At 35.9% G+C, this 26,748-nt stretch overlaps 2 protein-coding genes and 2 long non-coding RNA genes across 5 annotated transcripts in view; 1 reads left to right on the top strand and 3 right to left on the bottom strand.

The window, feature by feature from the left end:
* The window catches only part of LOC145280211 (uncharacterized), a 65,933-nt gene that overhangs the window by 14,352 nt on the left and 24,833 nt on the right, over positions 1–26,748 (top strand). The gene's annotated exons all lie outside the window — the stretch shown is intronic.
* Positions 5,661–6,700, bottom strand: LOC145280206 (putative exonuclease GOR). Its single transcript, XM_080131985.1, has 2 exons — positions 6,522–6,700; positions 5,661–6,206 (listed from the first exon to the last, which is right to left on the bottom strand). Exons 1-2 carry the CDS (start codon positions 6,617–6,619, stop codon positions 6,047–6,049), a joined length of 258 nt encoding a protein of 85 aa, XP_079988111.1. The 5' UTR covers positions 6,620–6,700; the 3' UTR covers positions 5,661–6,046.
* Positions 6,841–7,710, bottom strand: LOC145280210 (uncharacterized). The gene is made up of 2 exons (XR_013868578.1): positions 7,637–7,710; positions 6,841–7,030 (listed from the first exon to the last, which is right to left on the bottom strand). It is a non-coding gene; the product is annotated as an uncharacterized LOC145280210 (long non-coding RNA).
* Positions 7,795–26,748, bottom strand: part of LOC145280195 (uncharacterized) — a 44,030-nt gene continuing 25,076 nt past the window's right edge. The window contains exons 1-4 of one of the 2 annotated variants that reach the window (XM_080131961.1): positions 12,208–12,341; positions 9,191–9,313; positions 8,891–9,059; positions 7,795–8,337 (exon numbers count right to left, since the gene is read on the bottom strand). In XM_080131961.1, coding sequence (XP_079988087.1) covers positions 8,174–8,337; positions 8,891–9,059; positions 9,191–9,313; positions 12,208–12,234 — 483 coding nt within the window. In that variant the 5' untranslated portion in view covers positions 12,235–12,341 and the 3' untranslated portion in view covers positions 7,795–8,173. Of the gene's footprint in view, positions 8,338–8,890; positions 9,314–12,207; positions 12,342–26,748 lie in introns of those variants that run through there. The other variant, XR_013868569.1, reaches the window with a different exon arrangement.

The following is a 26,748-nucleotide window of genomic DNA, read 5'->3' as shown; positions in this document are numbered from 1 at the left end:
CAACGTTCTTAACACGAAGAGGTTAGGGATGTCTATTCCAAAATATGTTCTTAACGTTAGGACGTTGGGGATTGACCAACAACAACCGTAGTTGATTTTTTTATGAAGAGAGGGCATGCATCCCACTGGGCAACACCGGTTAACAAGTCCTGCTAGTGATCAATGTGGTCAAGCAATGTGAACTCTGGTCTGTACCAAAATGATCAAACATAGTTATAAACATGATTGAAAACATAACCTCCTTGGTGTAGGTAAAAACAGCTATAATTTTGTGACGAGTCATATTGGTAGAATATAAATGACTCTACATGAGAAATATCAAGATTTAACAAACAAATCTGTTAAGTTATACAGAATATTGAAGCAGTATTACAGAAAATGTTTGAAAAAAAAAAAAAAGTTTGATTTTCTACAAATATTCTTGACTCTGAAATAGACTATAGATATCAAGTCCAATATAATAAAGAATTTAATTGGAAATAAAATATTTGTATGTTAATTGGTTTGGGGTTCTACTAGGGTTTTACGTAACTCATCATGTTGTATTTGAATGATTGTCAGCCATCTTTAAATATAGCTGGCGTTCTCGCACATGCACAAGATTTATGCTTGTGAAAAACAGTATAATGTTCAGGAGTCTGACATTCATTTGGCACCATCTTTTCTTCCGCAAAAGGTCACAGAATCAAAAATCTAAAAGGATTTTGACCTTTGGGCCCATAGAAATAGCATAGTCCATATTTTGCATAAGTATCAAAAATATACATTAAAGAAAAATGGAGAGTGTAAGGAGATTATATAGCGATATAATTACAAATATTTTCGCCTTAAAAACATATTTTATGAAGTTTTAGAGGTTTTGATTAAATACGGAATGTCCAAAGCATTTTAATAGAATGTGCTTTGGTGAACTTCAAGCACTCAATATAAATATCACTCGACTAAACCGACAAGCAGCAACATCCCACCCTTACACTATAGAGATCCCTAGATGTTGAAAATCCTTTTGCTCAAATAGTTTCTTCCTTCAAACTTTAAGACTCTGAGATTCCCTCCCAGGTTCCTGTTTTCCTGACTGTACACACATGCACAAGTTCAAGTGTAATGTGAACAGACATCTGACTGCTCAACTCCCTACGAATTTGATTGCACAAAGTAGCCTCTTATGTCAAAGTGGCACTGTGCCTTGTTTTGGAGACTTCATTGTAATCCCAAAGTTATAGAAGCAGTCTGTTGATCAGTCATAAACATTTAGAAGAAAAGATGAAGAAGGTTACATCCGAAGAACCATCAGGTATCGTTGCAGCAATGTTTAATCATAGTAATCCAAAATGATAAAATAAACAAAACGGATTTTAAGATTTTGGTAGAAGAGTGTGAAAAAAATAATTTTTGGGGGGGGGGAAAGAAAAAGAATGAATTTTAACTGAAAGGGAAAGGATGTATTTATGCAAATTAAACTCCAAACAAAACAAACATTTTTATATATATATCTTTAAATAAGATATGCGGAAGATTCTCCAGAGCTCTTTCGGCTATCACTCATCAGGAGGAAATCGATAGCGTAACAAAATATTATCTCAAAAGTTTAGAGAGTTCTAAAGGGGAACTATTGAATGTGCCAAAAGTATAGGGACAAACTAAAATTAAATTTATTTTCGTTTAAAAACGATTAAAATATTGGCACAACGAGGGGAGAAAAAAAAAGTGGAACACCTTGCTTATGGATTTTGGGGAGATCATACATTCTGGGACGTTGTGATCCAGAGGGTCTAATCCTGTCATAGACGTCCTTGCAAAAAACATTCTTTTTAATTAGTTCAAGTAGACGCCTTTGCATTTTGACTTCGTTCTTGACGGATAATACTTGCAAGAACAAGGCCAAAATGTAAAGGCATCTACTTGCACTATTTAAAAAGAATGTTTTTTGCAAGGACGTCTATGACAGGATTAGACCCTCTGGGTCACAACGTCCCAGAATGTATGGTCTCCCCAAAATCAATAAGCAAGTTGTTCCATACTGTTGGATGAGACTATACGTATATGTACCGACGTGCTGTATGGTGGTCGCCTGACCGCTCCATGGTTTTCTAAAGAGATTCTTATTGAACTCGTTTTAATGTGTACAAAATCTGTGGAGTTTAGTTTTTGTGATATCATGTATTGTCAGGTTGATGGCGTTTCAATGGGGAGTCCGTTGGCCCCAACTTAGCGAATATTTTTGTTGGATATTATGAATCCATTCTGTTTAACTCTATAACAAAACCCACTACATATTTCAGATATATGTTGACAACACTTTTACTATTTTTCCATCGCAAGGTAAAGCGTCAACATTTTTAATAGGTTGAATTCTTTGCATGGGGCTCTAACTTTCACTATGGGAAGTGAGAAAGATAATTCACTTCCCTTCTTGGATGTTCTTGTCGAACGACAACGGGTGGATGTGGGTGGGGGTCTTTCTCACAATTTGTAGGAAGCCGACATTTACTGGCCTATATGTGAACTGGTTGTCTTTTTTACCAGTACATAGAGCCCTCATGATTTGTTCACCTAACAGACTAGAGGCCGAACTCGATAAGATCAGGGAAATATTCATCAATAATGGTTATCCTGTTGACCTTATTGATGACTGTATTTTCAAAAAGGCTGCGGATTTTAAATCCCTTAAAATGTTTGGACCTTTGAAATGCCCGGTTTATTTAAAATTACCGTGGATTGGGGATAAGAGTAATAGACTTTTCAAACAGATTCGCAGAAGTATTTACCACTGCTTCTATTCTGTGTTGCTGCTTTTGGTATATACTACGAGACCTGTTTTTCCTTCTTTTCACAAGGATAGTTTGCCTTACATCCAAAATAGCAATATTGTGTATCAATTTAAATGCCAGGGCGATGCTGGTTATGTTGGGCGAACATCCTTGCATCTTTTGACTCGTATAAACCAGGACGTTCCATCTTAGATCAGACATGGGAGGATGGGATCTGGTAGTCTCCCTCCTTCTGCAGCCTTGGACTCTGCTATTGGCCAGCATTTGGTTGACAATCCGTGCTGTGCTGATAGATATAAAATCGAATGGTTCAAGGTGCTACATACAGCGGACTCCAGAAACCATTTAAACATTTTGGAGTCTGTCTCTATCGCGGTGCGTAAACCTTCTTTATGCCTGCAAAAAGAAACGGCGAACGCATTGTTTCTCTTTGGGGAACTTTGAATCTTTTCTCCCGCCTTTTTTTTTTTTTTTTTCTCCCCTCGTTGTGCCTATAAAGTTTAATTTTACTTTGTCCCCGTACTTTTGACACATTCAATAGTTGCCCATTAGAACTCTTTCAACTTTCGAGATAATCTTATTTTGTTACACTATCGATTTCCTCCTAATGAGATGATAGCCGAAAGAGCTCTAGAGAATCTTCCACATATTTTATTTAAAGCTTTATACAAATTTTGTACCTCCAAACATTTAAATATATAAATTTTATTTAGAAAAAAAATAATTTTCATCACGGTGAATAAGTCAAGACTCAGTGATTGTCTGTGTCAAAAGCACTAAATTATTTTTATTTTTTATGAAAATTCTATTTGATTATTTTTCATAATTTTCGGTGTACAGCATTACTTTTCTATACCAAGTAAGTACCTCATACATTTTTGATGCTATGTTTAGACTGAGACGATCTGAATTTTGATTCTTATCCAGAATGCCCTTTTTGGAGAGCTAGACTTTCCCCACATTGCCTAACTGTTTCCTTATGAGGAGACGAGTTCATTTATTATTTTAAAACCAATATTAACAGTACAGATAGATGAAATTTTAATAGGTATGTATTTAAAATTACAAAACTATTTTATTTTTAACTCAGGAGTCATCACTTATGAAGGCCAAAAAGACACTCAAGGATGGTTGATAAAATTCGTGGATTGTCAGTTGTAAGATGAAGAATATTATGAAAGGATTGAAAATCATAAATGGACACTGTTTGAATTCTTATGAGAACAGTTCATGGCAAGTATAAAGTATTTGAACGTATAAAAAGTACATAAAACTACAATGTAAAAAGATTAGCTAATTATGCAAAGCACAATTCAAATAATAGTTTATCACCAGAAAACAAAAATAAAGAAATTATTCTGGAAACATTCCATGTTTCATGAGTAAATTTAGTGAAAAAGTTAAAATTTAGATTGAAAAAAAAATCATTAAAAAAAAAAAAGGTTTTCGGCTAAATGTTAATTTTTGATTTTTGTCTAAGATTCAGAACATTAACTTTTAATTTTCTATTTTTATTGAATTCCAAATTTATTTTAATAATTCATAAGCACCAACTTTTCAGATTATAAATTATTTTAAACAAAGGTATTAATGGTTCCTCTACTTGATTTTATAAACTAGTGTTTAGTTCCTGTAAATCATATTTACAAAACACGTTTATGGTTAACTTGTTTAGAAAACTCACTTAAAAATTGAACAAGTCTATTAAAAAAAAAAAAAAAAAAAAGGTTATAACCTGAAAATTTAGTGCTAAATCATAGTAATAAAAAACTATTTAAAAACAAAATTGATTTTAGAGTGAAGGTGGAAGAAGAGTAAAACAATGGGGGGGGGGGTATAATAATAATAAAAAAAAGAATTTTAATTGAAAGCAAGAGGATGTATGCATGCACAGTAAGATCAAAAGAGAAAAAAAAAACATTTTATGTATAAAAAATTTATTTACAAAAATATTTTTACAATTTTTTTTTTTTTTTTTAAATTTTTTGCGTTGCTTCTGTTTGACGATTTTTTAAATTGAATGGAAGTTATTTTTGAGCTGCCTTCTTTAAAATAATATAAAATATTTTTTGAGGAAGAGTGTAAAGATCAAAAAAATTGTATGGAATCTACACGAATGAAACATTATTCTAATGATGTAAAAAAAAAAAAAAAAAAAAAAAATGGAAGGAAATAAGGGAAAAAATGTTGGATATAATGTTTCTGTGTTTTAAAGTCAGAAAAGAGAGAATACAAAACACATGTTAAAAATTACACAAAACTAGAAGTTGTCTAATCGATTTTTTTTAAGTTAGTATAAACGTCTCCAATTTAGAAAAAAGTGAATTCGTTTTTGGGGGTTAAATGATGTGGATGAGTGATTGTTTTGGTAATTGTAAAATGATCGTGTTCCAGTTTTTCTTGTATTTTTATTTATTCTTTTTAACAAAAAGAAAATTGATTGATAAAAGTGGCTTGTTTAAAATGGATGAGTACTTTTTTTTGTATTGCACAGATGCTGCCATAATTCCGATACTACCCAAATCAAAAATGTTGTTCTGCAGTTGAGTAAAACTGACAAATTTGATTCGAGTAGAAAAAAACCATAAAGGTAAGAAAAATTCCTGTAATCAATGCAATTTATATTGAGCATCTATTAATACTTTAGTAATTGATAAGTGATAGAATTTCCTCAAGTCTCCTTCTTAATTTACATGGAGTATAATAATTTTTTATGGCTTCCTGCTTCAGTTGATGATGGACTAATTTCATTGCTGCAATGGCATCTTCTTTACTGTCATGACCATCGGCTGAAAAACAAAACCAAGACAAGGGATTACATTGTGACCCTTAAAAAGTTTTAAAGAATTTTCAAGCATTTAAACTATTGAATAGAGTCATTTATGGCTTTAACATTCTTAGCAAATCTTCATATATTGAAAGTTTTGAATGCAATAAATACAGTGTTGAATATACTTACGATTATCCTGGATTTTCATTTGGAGATGATCTTGTGCCAATTTTTTCAGTCCTGTCTTATACGAGTTTCCCGACAAGCGTGCGTACAGAACTGACGTATCAACCACGTTACTGTGGACGATCTAAAGAAAAATAAAAAGTATTAAATCAATGCTAAAAGATTCAAGGAATCACATTTAACAATGCATGAATAGAAAGAATGCCTCCTCTGCTTTAAATTAATCCATTCAAAATAAATTCTTGTTTTAAAAAGGAAAAGAAAGCTTAATTTACAATGTGTACTTTGTAGGAGGATGTAAAAAAGGTTCTTAATTAGACTATAATTTCTCAATGCTTACCTTAAGGGACCTCAAATCGCATTCTAAACTATGTCCAACAAGGATCGTATGTGCGGAGATATACCGTAAAAGTTGATCCTGTACATCTCTCAACGATGTAGTTACGTTTTTTAGATCTGATTCTTGAATTCCACTAAATCTAAAAGAAAAAAAAATGTACACATTTACAAAAAATTATAACCTTTTGATTGGAGTGTCAGATTTACATAATATCAGCTAAAACCCATTTTAATCTAATGAACATGAGGGGGCAGGGTTAATACACTTTTTAACCATATTAGTGCTTAAAATATTTTGTGTGGTAAAATACACTGTCATATTCATATGCAAATCTTTCAATTATTTCGATGAATGATATTTCAAATACGTTGAAATTAAGAGTCCATATATTTTTCATGTCCATGATATTTATAAATGAAAGAATAACAAAAACAAATTAGCTGAAGGTAATTACCGCGTATTATAATCCAATATTTGATTATCTGGCTTGACGAACGTTTCATAAACAACATCACATTCCGGATTGATGAGCGTTACTTGAGCAACTTCCATGCCAGCTGCAGTATAGATCTGTTAAATAGTGGAGAAGAAAAAGTTATGAATTTCAAGTCTGATACAAAAAACTTGCTGAACTTTTTAGATAGGCAATTATTTCAAATGGGATGACTATACTCCTTTTAATATGATCACAAAGCACAAATAGGTTTGAGGTTTGGTTTATCAATTTACAATGCAGTTTTATGTTATTGAATGCAATTAATTGAATAAAAGTTGCTGATTTACTCAAAGCTAGGTACAAAATTTTGGGGGGAAAGATTGTGTTATGGTGAGACAAGATTTAAAAAAATAACTTACCAGCTCACAATCCAGAGAAAAAACCTGCAGATGCATATGTGACATTGGATAGAAAACTGTGTTTTTGTATCCTGATGTGTCAAATTTATTATTGTGATGAACATGATACTGAAAATAAAGTGGGAATGCAATTACCATTAAGCATAGAAATTTAGCAAATAAGTTAATTTATACTTTATAAAAAAAAAAAAAACTAAAAGGAATTAGTAAATAATCACAATTAAAATTATAAATTAAAACAATGATAAAATTACAACAACAAATCAATAAAAATAATTATTTACAACTATACAATATGCATTAAATAAAAATATTGCATTTGTCCAGAATTCCCTCTACATACCTGTGACAGAAAGAAAATATTTTATTCTAATAATCACATAAATTCATCAAATAGTATTGTTTTTATAAATCAAATTTTATTAACCGATTAATGGGAATTTGTAGGCATTACAACAAAAATCTCGCAAGTTTGAATTATGTTAAGTTATTTTGTTTTTTTCTTGACTGTTTTTAAAATGGCATCGCAAGATATTTATTCCTTAGCTAGCCATAAAATATAATTTTTTGTTTTAAAATAAATCTACTAACACAATTAGTGATTTTTGGGATATGCTATTCTCTTTCTGGCATGGTTATGTAAAACAAATATAGTCCTTTGTATATTTTTTAACATAGGCAAAATTTTGAACAAGAATCAAAATGTTTACTTACTGGAGCAACTGTACATCCTATGGAGTTAACTTTTCCATTGCAACATTTATAATGCTTCTCAAAACTATTTCCACCTGGAAAAAACAAAGATTTTATGCATTAAAATTAAGGATACATAAATTTCCAACATAAATTGTATAAAAATTAGAATGGTCACCATTAAAAATAAATATCAATTATTCTAACCATGATAAAATTGTTATCTACAATTCATTATGAATAGTATGCATTCAAAATTAATTTGAATGAAATAAATGTAAACAATTATATTTTCAATGAATTTTCTTTAAATACTTTAGATATACACCTGAACGATGTTGGGTAAACACGGCTAGTATTATATGTTGAAAGAGAAAAGTATAAAAACAAAGACTTACATTGTTTTGTGGCCAATTTTGCCCAGTGATAGGAGCAAATATTTTCAAATGTGTTGGAACAGCGAACACAACGTCTTGCATCATCTTGTGAGAAAAAAAAAAAGGAGAAAGGGGTGTTTATTTTCATATCATAAACTAATCACTGAAAACCAAAGAAAATTTATAGAAAAATGTTTTGATATTTACTGGCAAAATACTCATCGTTTGTTCTTTCAGAATGATAGAATTTTGTATTTCCTGTACCATCAGGACGGGGGAAATGGTTTTCTCGTAGCTCTTTTTCGGTTAATAAATAACATTCCAGTCTTAAATACAATTCAATACCTGCAATAGAAGACAATAAGTTTTGATAAGTAATAGTACATTCTTAAAAACTTAAAAAGTAAATATTTTGATTCTTGTTCAAAATTCACCCTAGTTTTAATTTTATAACAAAAATCATCTTATGCAATTAATAAGAATTCATAGGTATTACATAAAATTAGAAGTATATAATAATTTAAAAAAAAAAAAAAAAAAATGAAAACAGACCTATTATTGAGTAAACAATAAAATATGGCTTCCATAATAATTATATTGGATGACAGCATTTATTTTTGAATAATGAAATATCAATATTTTTACTTTTGTTGAAAAAAAAAAAAAAAAAAAATTTTTAATGGAAGCTAGTTTGTGCCAGAATATGTAGAGTAAATTTTGTTTTTAATTTTTTTGTTAAATATCTTGTTATTGTAAAGTCACATGATATTTTTCTTTCAATAAGAGAAAAAAAATACTGATTTCTAGCTATTTACAAACATATTTAAAGCAAGATAGACAAAAATTACCCCCTCAAAAAAAAAACAAAAAGAAAAACTAATAATGAAGGATAACAAACCGGTCAGTTGACGTGTCACTTTCTGCATTATTGGAACTAACGGAAGAGTCTTTTCCTGGTGCATTCGGTTAGTTATATTGCGTAATATTTGAATCCTGTTTATAACATTCTCCAAGCTTTCAATATTGAATTTACAATTCATAAGTAGTGCGCTCACCTCCGTAGCAGCCTAATGGGAATGAATAATAAAAAGAGGTAAATATATTAAAATTTTCAAATAAAAGAAATGTTATCAATATATTTCTTAAAAACAAACAAAAAATGACATTTTTAATTCATAAAATTCTCAAAATAGCTTACCATTCTAGATGCCATAAGTTGAGAAGTACCATTTTCAATGTACTCCTCAGCAACAAATGTGGTACATATATTGCGGAAATCTTGTGGTAATATTTTGCCTACTAGGTCAGAAAAATACAATTTCTGCAAAGAAAAATAGGTTTTGTTAAAATATGTCAGCACTTATACTCTAATAGTAAGAATTTTTGTTTGTGACATCATTTCAAGAATAAAACGAAGTCACATAAGCATTAAACATGTAAAAGTATAAAATAAACTTTTAACATTTAACAAATGATATCAACCGAAGAGTTAGATTCTTTTTTTTTTTTTTTTTCCCCGAGGGTTTCATTTAAAACTAACTTGACAAACACTTGTAATATATATCATCGTATAATAATTAGCTCACTGTGATTGACATTAAAAATATTTAAAATGTTTAAATTCAGTGTTATTTCTCGCGGTTGATTTAATTATTATAGTAAAAAAAAAAAATATATAATTATATGTAAGCCCCTTCAAGAATACTTAAGGATGGCTACTGTCTGTGGAATAACTAACTTTGTGGCGAGGTTCGTATCTCATGACCGGCAGGAATTGTCACAACCTACGCTGATGATTGCATAAGCATTAAACAATAGTGTCTGTAGGTATAAAAAATAATTATTGTTAAATTATATACAAAAGAAATTCAAGTTTATAAAAATTGTAACATTTTATAAAGTTGAAGAGTTTAAAGACTTAAAAAATATTTCACATTAATCGTTATAAAATATTTTTCTTTATCAAAATGAAACTACTTGATCAATTTACATGAATTTGGGAATATGACGTTTTCCAGTCCATGACGAATACATCAAAGATTTTTCAGTATTTTTTTTAATTATTAGGTTGAATTCTAAATACGAACTAAATATCCATTTCTAAAAACATTAAAAATAAAAGCATTATTTAACAAACATTTCAACATAAATATTTTTTTGTTATAAAATATTTTGGCACTTGATGACGAGTGTGGACCCTGCGTAAGCATTGGTCTATTTCACCACAAAAAAACTTTTTTAGCCCCCCCCCCCCCCCCAATCCAAAGAAAATGCCAAATTAATTTTAAACTCCAAATTGTTACGTGTACTAAATGACATGGGTTCGACACCATATGATGGCTCGTGACGTCTCTGAGGTATTGATACCATTGATAAATGGTAGTCACATTTAATTCTCATAGACAGCAGCAACAACACCAGTGATCTGTCTAGACCAGACATACACAATTTTTTATAAATTCTTGTAAAGTTAAAAAAAAAAAAGATCCTTTTTTAATGGATGTCTTCTGACTCTTATGAATTTTGCAGCGAAAAATTTTTGTGTCACAAGATTTTGAGTCATCTCCTGATAACAACCCCTACATTGCATCGTAAAGGCAAGTATTTTTCGTTCTTTGAGGAAATTATGAGAAGAATCAAAGTCCTTTGTCCACTCAAATAGTTGCGTAAGTATTTTTATTATAAATGTACAAAAAAAATATTTAGTATAAAAAATAAAGTAATGAATTTAAAATGTAATAAAATAAATTTGGAATAAAATAATAAATTTAAAATGAAATGAAAACAAGCACAAAATAAAGTATGAATGAAATTCACTCAAAGAAAAAAGTCAAAACAAAACACGCTCGATTATTGGAGTTTAAAATCAATTTGACATTTTCTTTGGCTTTTTTAAAAATATTTTTTTCGCCTAAAAAAGCAACTTTTCATGGCTAAATAGACCAATGTTTGTGCAAGGTCCACACTCGTCATCAAGTGCCAATATTTTATTAAAAATAAATATCTATTTATAAAAAGATTAAAAATAAATGAGCAATTTTGCCTCTTTTTTTCTTAGTACTTATACAGTTTAATTAAGACATTAAAAAATGAAAATATCGAAAACAGGTTATATTGTACGTTTCTGTTATGGAAGGAAGTCCTCCGAAAAAAAATTCCACTTAATATCATCAAGTAATTTCTTATTTACAGCGAAAAAACTATTGATACAGAGCAAAAGGTTCGATTTTTAGGAAAAAAACTAGTATTAAAGATGGGATGTAGTGTCGGCGCTTTAACTGGAGTTATCTCCCCGTGGTGATTTCCAGATGTGTATTTCGAATTGTTAGTTTTAAAATAAAACAATGTATTTAATATAAAAAATATTTTAATATTGAAAGTAAGCACTTGATTAAATAAAATAAACGAACAAAATATACATTTTTTTTTATGTATATTTATAACTATTTAACAGAAAAATGAAACAAATTTTAGAAAGTATATTATTTAGTTATGGGCAAAAATGGATGAGCTAGTTTTGAAAGCCGATTTTTTTGGAGGTTGTCGACTACTTTTTGATTGTATTTGAAAGATTAAGGACTAAACTTAATTTCCAAAAGGAAAAAATATTTGTACACATGGGAAAAAAAAAAAAAAGTTATGAAAATGTTTTCACCGCTAGCTACCCAATTCAGCTAAATTTTGAAGTTAAATAAATTCATTGTAAAAAATCCTTTAAAAGATAAATATTAGTTTTCTGGGTCTATTTCAAAGATAATTAGTAAAGTTCTAAGATATTGAATTAAATCTAAAAAAAAAAACACGTTGTTTGTACAAAACATAAATTAATTAGTCCAAAACCGAGTGATTCTGGCGTTCGCAGAATGCAATAAACTACATTTTGTAAACACGAAAATTACGAAGGCCCAAAATATGTCATGTAATTAAAAGTTCTTTTATTTTTTTGATTCATTTTAAAATGTAAACAGAAATCAGAACGTCCTTTTCAAGGTATTCACCCTAAAACAAAATGATCGGACGAACGAATAATAAAAAAAAAAAAAAAAAAAAAAAAATAAAAAAAAAAATGACCAAAACCAACAAACGAAACCTGCGTATGTTAAAATAAATTTAAAAAAAAAACACATGCGTGTAAATGCATGTTTTAAATTACTAATTGTTAATTTAGATATTCATATTAAAACATAGTAAAAATGAAATAACCAAAATACTTACAATCTTGTGGGTGTTGTCTGTAAACATTTTAAAGTAAGTTTAAAATGCAATGAAACATTTAAACATCAGATCTTTACTCTCGTGGTCAGAAAGTTTTTTTCCCGCGTAAAAGGATAAATGATTAAACCCGTATCCTCGAGTGACCTCTTAGCCTTGATGCCTATGTAAAAAAAAAAAAAAAAAATCCATAATGGCTGATTTCAACGTGCTCTCATAAAAGCATGTTTTTCCGCTGTAAAAAAAAGAAAAAAGAAAAGAAAAACTACTCCAGTTTGTTAAAAAGGAGTCAGATGCAATTCAATCTGTTGTGATACTTTTATGCATTGGGCAGACAAGTGTAGCAGAATTACTAGTAATTCAAAGGAATAACCAGCTTTCGTGCGCAAGAAGTGTAAGCGAATGAAGATGGATGAGAACTCAAAAGCCAATAAGTGTGTGTGGTGAAGTTAAGTTTGTTGAAACGTTTTATTACTTTTGTGATATCATTAGAACACAGAGCAGATGTTAGTGTGATTGAAAGAATTAGGAGTGGATAGAGTAAGAAAACTTCTGTCATTACTAACTAGCAAAGCATTACCACGGTCAATCAAGTGAAGAGTTTATCATGCATGTGCACATAGTCATGATATATGAAAGTGAAATCTGATTAATGGGGTCCGAGGAAGTGTGTTGCATAAATAGAAATAAGTGAATATGATGGATGTATAATGTAAAACTTGGGTTTACTTCTGATAACCTCAGAGGAAGATTATATGTGCTGATTATAAGGTTTGGTTTGCGGCATATCAACCATCTAGGATAATTATTTTATATTCTTTGAATACATTGCTATGAAAAGACAATTTCAGGAAAAAATAATGAATTTTTAACTGAAAAAGATAATGAATTCATGCACAGTTAAATAAAAAAGAAATTATAACTTGAAATTTTGAATGTTTAATCATAGTAATCCAAAATATATGAAATAAACCAAAGGAATTTTAGAAGAAGAATGTATAAAAATAACATTTTTCGCTAAAAGGAAGATATATTCATGCGCAATTAAATAAAAAAATACAAAAAAAAAGGACAAAGTATTTTTATCATACAAAACGTTTATTTTTACAAAAAAAACAAACAAACTATACAGATTATGGAAAAGTTTCTGTGTTGCCTCTTTGTGACTTTTTAAAAAAGTTGCATTGAATTTTATCCCTTTTCTCAAGCTATTCATCAGATGCAGACAATTTTATTGTGATAAGTTTTATTTTCAACAATTTTAGGGCAGTCAAAAATATTTTCAAATGAAAGGAAAATGGTTTAATATTCTTTGAAAATTCAAGATGCTGCCATAATTTCAATATTGCCAAAATCGGAAATGTGATTCTGCAGTCGAGTGAAACTGACAAATTTATTGGTGTAGAAAAAAAAAAAAAAAACTGATAAAACGTGAGAAAGTGTTCTTTCTCTATATCATGCTGATAAACTGGAGACTGAATATAAAATTCTAATCCATATTTTTGATTTGTCTCTTGAAAAAATGATATATCCATAACAGATGTAATTTATAAGCATTATGATAAATTCTAAATTTCAAATGAAAGATAAGATTATTTATAGACATTCTTGTATTAATACTTTAGTTATTCGATTCTGTCTATTTGTTGATCATTGTAAAAGAGCCAAACATTTGTTAGTTTGTGTGGAATCAACACACAAGCATACTTGTCAGGTGTATAGTGAAAGAAATCAATACTAAAGAGTCACACCGAGCAGAATATTTTTTCGTGGTGTCTTACTGCAATGCCATCTTCTTTACTGTCATGACAATTGGCTGAAAGAAAAACAAAGATAATTTCTGGCTTTATAATTGTTAGCAAGTCCTCAAGGGGTTTGCAGTCCTAAATTTGCTGCCTTAGAACTATGTGAATGAACATGTATCATTGTCACATTTTTTCAAAATGCATGAAAATGTGGTATATTGATTGCATAGAAATGCGATGCGATAGAACAAATCTGAGATCAGATTTGGCTTTGCCACAGCCAAATCAGTCTAAATCAACTTTAAATGCCAGAAAAAAATGCTATAAAAGAAATATTATAATCATTAACGATGATAATCACGTTGACACCCCAGTTCCCGTTAGTTCAAAGTTAAGCAACATGGAGCGTGGTCAGTACTAAAATGGGTGACCATTTGGTGCTGTATGTGCTCTCTTTGTATTGTCCTCGACTTCTCGTTGACACTCGACCCAAGCAGTGTCGATTCAGAAGAGGTGAGGTTAGATTTTGCAACTATTGCCTCACAATTTCATGTGCAGTTACCTTTACAGAGAGTATCTATTATCTTTTGAGACAGCTTCCATGCCAACTATGTCCATGCCTTTTTCTTATAAATTCTATCTTATACAGCGTTTCTTTTGTTAAAAAATAGATGCTATGTTGCATTTAAAAAAAATTTGCATTTTTATGAAATGAGCTATAAATGATATTAGTTTCAACATGTATGCTATTGTTGCTTGTTCTAAAAACAAACCTCAGATTTGAGTGTGTGTGTGTGGGGGGGTCATAATGCATATACTAATAATATACTACTACTTATGATGATAATTATATCCTCCCAAACTGTTAGATATGGACTTTTTAGCCTGTTGATTTAGAATAAGTGGTTTATGCACAATTGATGGTTGAATATGGTTAAATTTGTGCTCATTTTTGCACTAAATACTAGGCACTATAATTCCTTAACTGTGCATTGACTGTGTACTATTAGTTTGCTGTATCTTTATTATAACAAAAGTCCATACAGAATTTCAGTCAGATTGGCACAGTAGTTTCCAAGAAAAAGTGGAACAGACAGTGACTAAAATAAATATAATATAGATGTAATTGCACAAAATTTGACATAAACTTTAAAATACTGAATACAATTAAAGAATATCTATTATTTTGATTACTATTCTCATCTCCACAATATTTCGGTTGATGTAAGCAAGGTTAAGTCTAATTAGTACCAGATGGGTGATCATTTGAGAACACCAGGCGCTGTATGTAGGACATTGACACTTTCTGCAGCTCCTCCATCCCACTTGGCCTCCAGCTATCTCAACTCTGTCCTGCCGCTGGATCGGGCTGGTTGAAACGAGAGTAAGGCTGGCTCTACATAAACCATTTTCACTTTAAACTCCCAGTGCGAGACCTGCATCATCCATAGGATGATCAGATAGTCTTTGTCGTTGGGTGATCACTTGGGAATACCAGGCGCTATATGTAGGAGGACTTTGATACCTCCCTACAAGAGCTACAAAAACTTAACATCGTCTCCCCTGATGAGGATATACATGCGACTGGGAACCGCTTTTGAATTTAATATTCCCATGAAACTTCCTCCTTTTCTCAATTCGTCATTCATGAGGGAGTAGAAGTGTTAATCTTTGTTATTTTTACTTATTATTGCCTGTAGTGAAGATTGAATTCTCAACTGTCGCTTAGAATTAACAAATGCCTCATCTGTTACTACCTGGTCATGTCTGATGGAATGTGAACAATCTACCCTAGTTTATAAATAACGGGCTCAGTTTGAAATTCTGTATAGATTCTTGGGTTCAAAATAAGAATTCCCAAGTTCCTAATAAAAACTTCTAACAAGCCTTTAATCTAAATTATTCCCCTCCCTCACTTATTCACACAAACCTTTCGGTGGCAACTACTCTAAAAACAAATATTGTTAAATAAATGAGTTGGGATTTCTTTTTGTTCTATAGTTCAACTTTATAGATTATTTTGCGAGAAAGAGTTATCCATTGCATCTTTTCTCTTCCGACATTGGTAGCAACTTCGATTGCCATAGTTACAACTAATGCATTTATAATCCTCTCGAGTTATTTCCCTTGCCTTAGGAGTTGAATTTAAAAAAAATCGAAAACACTGAGAATTAGATTATTTTAAATAATATGGAAATAAGTTATTTCCATATCTGCTACATAATGAATTTAGTTTGTTTATTTTTCGATAAAATATATAGTTAGCATTTAGTAGACTATTTTTTTTGGTTCAGTATTTGTTTTTAAAATATATTTGAAAATTCAAGTTAGCTATAAAAACGGTACATTTCAACAAAAAAGAAAAAAAACTGATACTTATGGCGAATGCGGTCTGTGCTAAAATAACGTTATTGTTTAGAAACACATTCTTAATATGGAGAGGAGACAAAAAAAACAAAAAAAAAACTATTCTGTAATTTCATCTCATAGTTTAATAAACAAGATATCGTAAAAATTGAATTTAACTTGAAAATCCTAATCGACCGTCAACTCAAGACGAAAATTATTAAAAATGTAAAAGAGGTGGGGATTACTTTGTTGATATAATAAAGAGACATTGGAAAATTTGAATTTTGCGTACAAAAAACAAACAAACAAAAAACAGCTATTGTAGTATGTATTAAAAAAATCAAGATGGCGGCTCCCGGTGAAAACAAAATATCTAAAAGAAGCCAAACTATATTCTATTACATATTGGCAAAATAAAATCTCGCATTTTCTTGTTCATTTTATTTTTTTTGAACTGTTTTAGTTCAAGACTTAATCTATTATGAATAAATATGAAATTACTAAGTGTTCAGAGGGTGAAATATGCTAGGATAATATTTTTTTTATTTTAAATCGCAATATCGAAAACATGAAAATACGTCGTTTGCTTTGAGGAATCGCAATTGTAATAGCACAAAATAAATCTAAATTATAAATCAGTAATTTTCGTAATTTCAACGCTTTTAAGTAATCTAATCTGGGTAAATTTATAATTGAACATTGTTATTCCTCTCTCAACCTCTATGATTTTTTAAGTAATTATTTTAGATGAGTATTCATGAATACATTGAGAAATTTAGCTGAAAGAAAAAAAAAAATATATATATATATATTAGAATTTTGGGTTTGTATTACTGTACACAGATTCGAAAAAGTTGTCAAAAAACAAATATAGAACAAATAAATGTTATCAAAGGCAAGATAAGTTACTTTTCTACCTAACTGGATATAATTCACGTGTTTTTATTCAATTTAACATGTTTATTCAGCTCGAAAAACATGCAATGTTTACCGATGTATTGGAAAATTCAAAATGGCAGCCGACTGTCTCTCGGAGAGGTACCCTGGGAAAAGGTATTATAAATAATAAACTAGACAAAATACTGTTAGAAATTCGCTCAATATATGTTACCGTGACATAAGTTGACATGTATTCGGTTGTTTTCTACTTTTCCCACATGAGAAAAAATATATATATATTAGATTTTAGTATGGGGATATATTTTCCGGACCATTCTAACTTTTACGGGAAACTAACTAATCTTTTTACTACTAACTCCTATGAGGGAGAACTTGTCGGTTCAATGCGGGGGGGAAAACCACTTTCCCAATGAGGGCACTCGACCTAGCCAACAAATATAGAGAACCGAAATGCTAAAGGAATTTAGCATACTTCAAATATTGCCCCAATAAGAATAACGTCAGTCTAAATAAATTGCTTATTACATGAAAGCACATTATTCTATGAGTAGTAGAAGAAGAGTAAATTCAGTTTAAACAATACAAAGAAAAACTTAAATCCTACCCAGTTATGTTAGCGGCATGAGGAGCGAGAAATCAACACGTGCTTTCGTGCTAGAAGCCGAACTGAAAGATCGCGGATTCGAAAGGCCCGCCAACAAGTGGCTGAAGTCTCGTTGACGAGAATCGATAAACAGTTATTTTTCTATAAAATTAACCAAAACAATACCTAAAGTTCCTTAAATAGAGATATAGCGTGAAAGAAAGGAAAAAAAAAAAAAAAGGGAAAGTTTAAGATAACGTCACAGCAAACGAGAAGTCAAAAGTACGGTAACAAGTAAAATATGTCCCCAATAAAAAAGGTCCTTTTGCAAAATATGACACTCCCCATCAGAGATTGTAATCTCAAATGTTCATCTTGGAGGTTTAGCTCTAATATAACCTGCGTTTGGATTTTAAGTCTCTTGTAAAGAAATACAGCGTTGCAAGGAGATAAATGTCAGTGGTAATAAGTAATAGTGAAAATGATAAAGGGAACATGCATGTTGAAAGTCTTAGTGGGTAGATGATATAGCGTGAAAGAAAGGAGAGAAAAAAAAAAAGGAAAAGTTTAATATAACGTCACAGCAAACGAGAAGTCAAAAGTACGGTGATAAGTGTTGTGTAAATGAAGAAAAAAAGAAATAAGACCGAACGACCGACCGCGTTTTTGTGTGGCTTACCTCGTGTTCATAATGAAGAAGAAAGAAAGAAAAATGGCTGCCCTGTTTCTTTATATGCCTGCAAGGTGACCACGAGGTATGGCAATGAGATGCTCCTGATTGGAAATAAAAGAGGAGTGATTTGGGGAAGGAAGGTATTCTGAAGTTAGATTGACTCTTGTCCTGTGCGTTATTCAACCAGCGATTTATACCTTTTATTTTTATTACCGTCCGATTTTTTTCTACACGACGCTTTCTTTTTTCCCCCCCTTTGTCTTTACTGTTTTTTTTTTACAGTTGTTTCTTTTTTTCTTGGACTTTTTTTTAACCGTCTTTTTAACGGTTCGGCTATGGCCGCTTCGGCGAGCCAAACGCCTATTGTCGTCACAATGGAGATGGAGAACGTCGCAGCTGCAACGACGAACCCGTGGACAAAACCCCCAAAAGTCGATATTAACGTCACTGAATTCGTTGAGAAAGCAAAACAATGCCTTGATCAAGTTACTGACTCAGGACTAATTGTCAACATCCCGAAATTGGATGAAATAAGGAAAAGGTGCCTAACAGTATTTGTGGTTGACAGGAAGACCAAGAAAGTAATAAGAGCAACCGTGGACATAATCATCAATCTACTGGCAACCGCAGGACTTAGACCTTTATGCGTCATAAAGTGCAAAGGTTACAATACCTGGAGTGCACTCTTTAACTCATCACAAGAGTGCCTCACTATTTCCCAAAAGGAAATAATTACCCAGCAATTCATCCTGAGGACGGAATACCTAGGGAAGCGACGCACGACAGTATCGGTCTTCCATGTACCACACCACGTAGATGGCGAACACCTCGGTGCCTTTTTCCTGAAGTTTGGGGAAATAGTACACATTGAAGTTGACGAATTCCACGGGGTGTGGGCATTCTTGCTGAACAAGGAAGATTTCGTAAGCATCCCCTTCTTCCTTGAGGTGGGTGAAGAAAAGTTGCCCATCATAGTGGCCGGCAGGCGACCTACATGCTGGCACTGTGGTGAGATCGGACATCTCACATCAGATTGCCCATCAAAAAAGCCCACTCCTAACACAAAGAAAATAAAAGGTGAGCATCTGGGAGCCAGCACACCAAAAAGTGTACCCAACCAAACTACCAGCGAAACAACCAACACCAAAGACGAGACCCTCAGAGGAGAACCATGGCAGATCGCCCCTGGGAAAAAGACCCCCGGACGTGTTTCCCTCGAGCAGATGAGAGAAGAGGCTATGCTGCAACACGACCCAGGCAGAGAAAAATACATAGAAATAGTAAATCTCAAGAAAAAACTGGACACCAAAAAACAGACACTCCAATCCCCATGCAAGTCACCTCCTTCCAAAAATACCAGACTCATCACTACACAGTCCCCCGCAACATCCAAAACTCCTTCCCCTTTTAAAATGCCTCCTCCAGTCACAACTCCTGTCCCCTCCAAAATGCCTAAACTAATTCCACTAAGTCCTCTTAAAAAACATAAATCCTCCTCTCCTGTACCAGCCACCTCTAAGTCCCCTCATAATACTCCTCCTGTATCTCCAGTAAAAACCCCTACTAACCCTACTAACACATATACTGACATGGACACTACCCCCTCACCTGAACACAAAAAAAAGACCGTCTACCTCCCTGGAAAAGATATTTGCATCTTAAACTCAGCTGCCATAAATAATAACAAGAACTTTAAAGGTGCAGACCCCAGCAAACTAATTGATTTCAGGGAGGTAGGGGGGAAGCTAATAGACATCCCCACCAATTTCCCTAAAGCTAGACGCATACTAACTGTAATCAGAAAAAAAGAAGAGGCAAAAGACCTATGGCAAATGCTGGAGGAGGCTTTCAATATTTCCCCTCCCCTAGCCATATTTAAAGACACAGATATTAAAAATCTAAAAAAATGTTGCGTTGGGAGGGTCCCGGTAAAAATGCCCCCCTCCCTGTATAGGATAGTAAAACTAACCTATCCCCTGCATGTCGGCGGTATCTCTCGTGACGGACTCATCGATACTGCGATGGGTACTTATTCCCTCACGAGAGCCGTCGGCATGCTCACGACCGCGATGTTCGTTCCTGGTTCCCAACCCTAAGGCACCACCATGGATCTCAAGCTTGCTAGTTTAAATGTCCGAGGGCTAAGGGCCGACTCGCGCAAATGGCGCTTGAGTTTGGACCTGCAGCACCTCGGAGTGGATATCTGTTGTGTGCAGGAAACCCACCTTATTCCTGGTGACCATTTGAGTGCACTGTCTAGGACCTTTGAGGCTTACTCAGCGCACTATAATTCTCGCTCGAGAGGGGTTTCCTGGCTAGTTAAAAGGTCTCTAGATGCGTCGTGTGACCCGTGTTACTTGGATCCGGAGGGAAGACTGTGTTTTGGATGTTAACATAAAGGGTAGGGCATTACGTCTTATTGGGGTTTATGCGCCCAATAGCCATTCTGAGCTGGCTGGTTTTTTTCGGCGGATCGAGCAGTTCATAGATGTTTCCAGAACGGTTATCTTAGCGGGAGACTGGAACGCCGTCCTGGATCCCGAGTTAGATCGATTTGGGTTAACATCTAGGGGAACTAACAGAGATCGGGATGCTGTTTTATTTCGTGAATTTGTGGATAAGTTTGATCTTATCGACAAATTCCGAAATGAAAAGCCCCGTGACTTAGTGTGGACTTGGACAGGTAGAGGCGGCTCCGATTCGATACAGCTCTCGAGCTATATCGACCGGTTCTTAGTTAGGCGAGTCGACGTAGGAGTATTGGATTGTCCAAGTTTCCACAACATAGTTTACTCGGATCACAGACTTGTTCGTGTACGGGTAAACTTAGATAGACCTAAGCCTAGATTAGCCGGTTACTGGAAGCTCAAGACGTCGTTGTTTGATGTGAAGGGCTTCCGTGACGGGCTATTACTAACCCTACAGCGGGAATTGACGGGGGCAATTATTGGGAATAAGTGGTGGGTAAAAGTTAAGGAAGCCATTAGGTCCTTTGCTGCTGACTTTAGCAAAAGACTCAATCTAGATTCTAGGGCAGCTAAAGTGACACTAGAGTCTAGACTAGATCGTGCGGTGGAGGAGGGGGATAGTGCTAGCGTTAATATAATAAGGGCTCGGCTTGCCTCCCTTGCTGAAAAGGAGCACCAAGCCTTAGCGATTAGGACTAGGTTAAAAAGAATGCCCCAGGAAGCAACAAACATGGCCGCTGAACTGCGTGCAGAGGAGCTTAGGCAAGCGGCTAATAGGCACATCGCTCGTGTTACATTGCCGGACGGGCGTACCGTGACCACAAACCAGGGTGTGCTGGAGGCGTTTAGATCCCATTTCCAGGAGCTTTTTTCCATGGAACCCGGTCTGTCATTAGAACAATTCGACACCTATTTGGCTGACTTTTCTCGTCTTTCGACGACCGAAGCGGCTAGGTGCGAAGGTGGCATAACAGAGGATGAAGTCATTGAAGCCTTAAAGCGGGTCGGCCTTAATAAGTCACCGGGGATCGATGGTCTTCCCTATGAAGTGTATTTGAGGTTGTCGCACATCTTTGTCCCTCTACTGACGGTTTTGTTTAACTCATGGTTTAGGAACGGCTCAATCCCCAAGTAGTTTACCATGGGTGTGATAAAACTTGTCCGTAAAAGCAAAGATGGTGGGGATGGGTTAGGTAATTTCAGGCCCTTAACGATGCTTAACGCTGAGTTAAAGATTTTGGCCAAGATTCTCGCAAATCGTCTGCAGCTTGTCCTGGCGCGTCTTATTAGCCCCGAGCAAACATGTGCCGTGAAGGGCAGGACAATCCAGGATAACTTGCACTCGATACGCCTGATGATAGAAAAAGTCGACACTGAGGCCGCGCTGATCAATTTAGATCAGTCCAAAGCCTTCGATAGGGTTGACCATCGGTACTTGAGGGCTGTTTTATCGGCGGCCGGTTTTGGTCCGCAATTTCGCTCTTGGGTTCATCTTCTCTATGCTAACCCCGCGGTGATGGTGGAAGTAAATGGGAAGAGGTCGAGACCCTTCAGTTTGTCACGTTCCATTCGTCAAGGGTGCCCGTTATCACCCATGCTATATGTGCTTGCGATCGAGCCATTTTTGCGCAGGCTAAGGGTGAATCCGGTCCTACGCGGAATCACTTTGCCAGGTGTGGATGCCCAGGCGAAGTACTCCGCCTATGCCGACGACGTAACTGTGCTTGTAACGAGCAGTGCTGAGATTAGTGTCGTCGGTGTAGAAATCAGATTGTATGAAACGGTAACAGGGGCCAAAATTAACTGCGACAAGTCTTCGGGTTTGCGCATTGGTGCCTGGAGGGGTATGCCCCTTCAGGGGCCCTTTAGTTGGAGCGATGGGCCTTGCAAGATACTCGGCGTCTGGTTTGGTCCTGACCTCCAGCTGGAGAAAAATTGGTCGGAGGTTCTGAAAGCGGTACTGTCTGCAGCTTCACGGTGGATCAGTAGAAACCTTTCATTAAAGGGGCGAGCGGAGGTGTGTAATATTCACATCTATCCAATCGCTATTTATCGTCTATCAGTGCTTCCAATCCCGTCAGATACACTGCTATATTTGCAGAGGGCTCTTTTCAACTTCTTATGGCTTGGAAGGGCCCCTAAGGTCTGTCGCGATGTCTGCTACCTACATCCTTCTGAAGGTGGTCTAGGTATGCCAAACGTGGAGATTCGGCTATACACGCTACGGCTCTACTACCTAGATCGAATGTGCACACAAGATAGGGAAAACGGTGGCCTCTGGATGGAGGACACCAAGAAAGCCTTCCCGGCTTTAAGAGGGGTGCACTACTCCGAGGGGGAGGCACACAGGTTGCCCCGAGGTGAATGTCCCTTCTATCGCGAGTGCCGGCGCGCACTGAAGTCCCTCTTAAGAGTGAAGGAAAGCCTCTCTAACACTCTGCTGTTGTCCCGAAAGGCATTATATCGGGTTTTAGTGAGGGGATCCGTAACGGATGTCATCGGTGGGAGGCTCCCTTTGACAAAGGAGCAGCTCCGCTCAATCTGGCCTTGGGCGCCTGGGTCAGGATGCCTCACTAACGACGAGGCTTCCCTGACCTGGCTGGTAATTCGGGATGCTCTATGGGTCGGTAAGAGACTCCACTCAGCTGGCTTGGTGGATTCGCCTATTTGTAAACGGTGCGGCGATGAGGACGAGACTTTATGTCACGCCTTCGTTTATTGTCGCATCGTGGCGCCGCTGATTGAGTTTGTTACAGGTCTCATGGTCCGTATACTAAACACATCCTCATTAACCTTGGTTCCTATTAATGTCTGTAGCAATTGGGCTCCGACAACGGATAAGCTCAGAAAAGATTTGTGTTTGACCTTGCTAGCTGTGATGAGAGGTGTTATCTGGAACACACGTATGAAAGTGGTCTATGGATCTGAGGACTTCGCTCCCCTCGACCTTATACGACTCTTCCGTCATTATTTAAAGGATCGTATCAAGGCCGAGAGAGTTAGACTCTCTCCGTCAGACTTTGTTGAAAGGTGGGTGTCAGTTGCGCGTGTGTGTCGGGTGAGAGAAGCAAGTCTTGACTGGTTCTTGGATGTTCCTTAGGGAAAGAATTTTGGGTGACAGGAACGAACGTCAGCCCTGACTCGTTTTTAGTCCAGAGTAGGTCATGATATAGGCAAGAGTAGGACTATTATTTAGGCTTCTTTGTTCATAACCTAGCTAGTGTGTGATAGCGATCATTAGGCCCCTTTTAAGTTTGTCCCTGCGTTTTTTTTTTTTTAACCCCACTCCCCTCCCAAATTAGGTGACAGATCGCTTGATTCGCCAGAGATGCGGGTTCCCTTTCGAAGTTTTCGTAAGAGGTGTTTTAAATAAAGCGTTCGGACCCGCATCACCCTTTCGACTGGCGAATCGGTGCATCTGCCATAGTTTAACAACGGGGGGGTCTTTTGTTACTAACATTGTAAATACCTCATTTGTATCTTGTATATAAAATTTTTATCTTCCCAAACCCCCCTTTCTTATGGGTTTTAATTAGGTCATCATGGTATGATGTTCTTATGGTGATTGATGAAGGATGTATACGCTGATGGATGTATAGTATGAATGTGGTATTATGGTGTAAGTAGAGTGAAAGTAGGAACTAGTTAGGTTAGATTAGTTAGCACTAGTCAGAGAAGACCGTCCTTTCCCCTCCCCCATCTTCGGCCTTGTGCCAAATTTTTCTGTAAATTTTCTGAAAATAAATACCATTCTGAAGTTAGATTGAGAGCAGAGAAGTTGTATTTGTAGAAGAGAAAAGTCGGAGAAGGGGAGAGAAAAGCTAAAGTTGCAGAAGTTCATTTTGGAGTGGAGAGAAGATGCGTCAAGCGGTAACCGGAAGGTGAAAGTTCGGACAGCAGTGTCACGCAAGCGACAAGCTATTTCGGAGTATCAAGCAATTAACATGGCTGAGTGGAGACTGAGCACTCAGATGTTGAGACCCTTTACTGGGGAGGGCGACCTGATTAAGTGGCTGGAGAAATTAAAAATGGTGGCGAAGCTGCAAAAGATAGAAGATGTGGTCACCCTGCTGCCGCTATACTTAGAGGGGGAAGCCCTCACGATTTACCAGCAGATGCGAGATGAAGACAAGGAAGACCTTGCCTTAGTGGAGCAAAGGCTGAAATTGGCCTTCGCGGAGGGCCCATTTGAAGCACTTGGCAAGCTGTCAAGTTTGAGGTGGACCGGCGAGTCCATTGACGTCTTTGCGGCAGAGATCAGGAGACTGGCAGGGTTGGCTGGTTACGTGGGGAGGAGCCTGGAGATGACGGTAAAGCTGTACCTAGTGAACGGCTTCCCAGAGGAAATCTCTGCGAACATGCAGAGAATCACGGGGATCCATTCTATGGAAGTGGACGATCTTTTGGTCCACGCCAGAGTCCTAGTGAAAAATGTTAAAAGCCAAATCGTGGCTGCAGCTGTGAGTGGAAATATGTGCATGAGGCCTCACTTGAATGAGAGGCAGCCGGCGAGGCGACAGGAGGGGAGACCTGCCATCAAGTGTTTCCGGTGCCAGGGTCCTCATCTGATCAAGGACTGCAAAGAGCCGAGACCGGGGATCACGTGCTCCCGATGTGGACAAGTGGGGCATATTAGCCGCTATTGTGTTGCTGCACGGGACCAGGGAAACGAGTGAAGGGGAGCTATTGCGCCAGTGGTTACCCCTTCTGTGTGGAAATGGCGCATGATGGAACATTGCCTCGGTTACCGGTGGTAGTCAATGGGAAGAGAGCCATAGCCCTTGTCGACACAGGCTGCACTACAACGCTGTTAGCAAGGAATGTCGCGAGGTCATGGAGCGGAACCAGGATTATTAGGACCGTGGATGGCAGGGATGTGAAATGCCTAGGAGAGACGACAGCGGAAGTAATGGTGCAATGGGTGCCCATTGGACTGCAAGCCCTAGTGTTGAATCATCTGGTCGGTGGTGTCGACGTAATTATAAGTATGAGTGCAATTAACTGACTGGGGGGCGCTACGTTAAGAGGGGGCCAAGTGACGTTTGGACGTCTTGGCGCAGTGGGGATGGCAGGAGTGGAAGGTGATAGAACTGTCAGAACCCCAAAACCGGAGGTTTGCTGCATTGAGGACAAAGATTTCCTGGCGAAGTTTGATGGCGTGAGGTGGACGGTGGAATGGAAATGGATCTCCGGGCCCCCAGAACTACAGAATAAGGTGGGCTGCTACGAAAACACCTTGCGAGGAGAAATAAGAAAAGGATTCGAGGTGGATAAAAGAAGGAATTCTGAAACCGTGGACAGGGGAAGAAAAAGGAGTGTTGCCACTACTGGCGGTTGTTCAGCCTACCAAAAACAAGATTAGGCCCGTGCTGGATTTTAGGGAATTGAACAGATACGTAGCCTGTCACACTGGAACGGGGATCGACGTATGTGAGGATGTCATGAGGAAATGGAGAAGAATGGGGCGGGCCACTAAGATTGTCGATCTGAAATCGGCATATCTGCAGATCCATGTAGATGAAAAACTCTGGCAGTACCAACTGGTCCGGTACAAGGGGCGGGTGTATTGTCTGACGAGGTTAGGCTTTGGGCTGAGTTCAGCCCCCAAAATTATGACTGCCGTACTGAAGACAGTGCTGAGCAAAGACTGTACAGTGGAGGAGGCCACTAGCTCGTACATTGACGACATCCTGGTGGAGGAGGCAGAGGTGACAGCAGAGAAAGTAAGAAGCCATGTCGAGAAGTATGGGTTAACCGCAAAACCGGCGGAGGCCCTAGATGGAGGAGCGGTGCTGGGGTTGAAACTAAGGCGAGATGGAAAAGACA

The sequence above is a fragment of the Euprymna scolopes genome, chromosome 7 (genome assembly GCF_053919585.1).
Source record: "Euprymna scolopes isolate OS-2025 chromosome 7, ASM5391958v1, whole genome shotgun sequence".
Taxonomy (NCBI): Eukaryota; Metazoa; Mollusca; class Cephalopoda; order Sepiida; family Sepiolidae; genus Euprymna; species Euprymna scolopes.
The sequence above is the reverse complement of the archived record's forward strand: the minus strand, read 5'-3'. Positions and strand labels throughout refer to the sequence as shown.

What these genes read in the sequence shown, in the direction of transcription:
- LOC145280206 (XM_080131985.1), bottom strand. Translation starts at nt 6,619, where the DNA reads ATGGAAGTTGCTCAAGTAACGCTCATCAATCCGGAATGTGATGTTGTT. An exon ending in ATATTGGATTATAATACGCG is followed by an intron (nt 6,207 to 6,521) that starts GTAATTACCTTC and finishes TTTTTCTTTTAG; the next exon opens with ATTTAGTGGAATTCAAGAAT.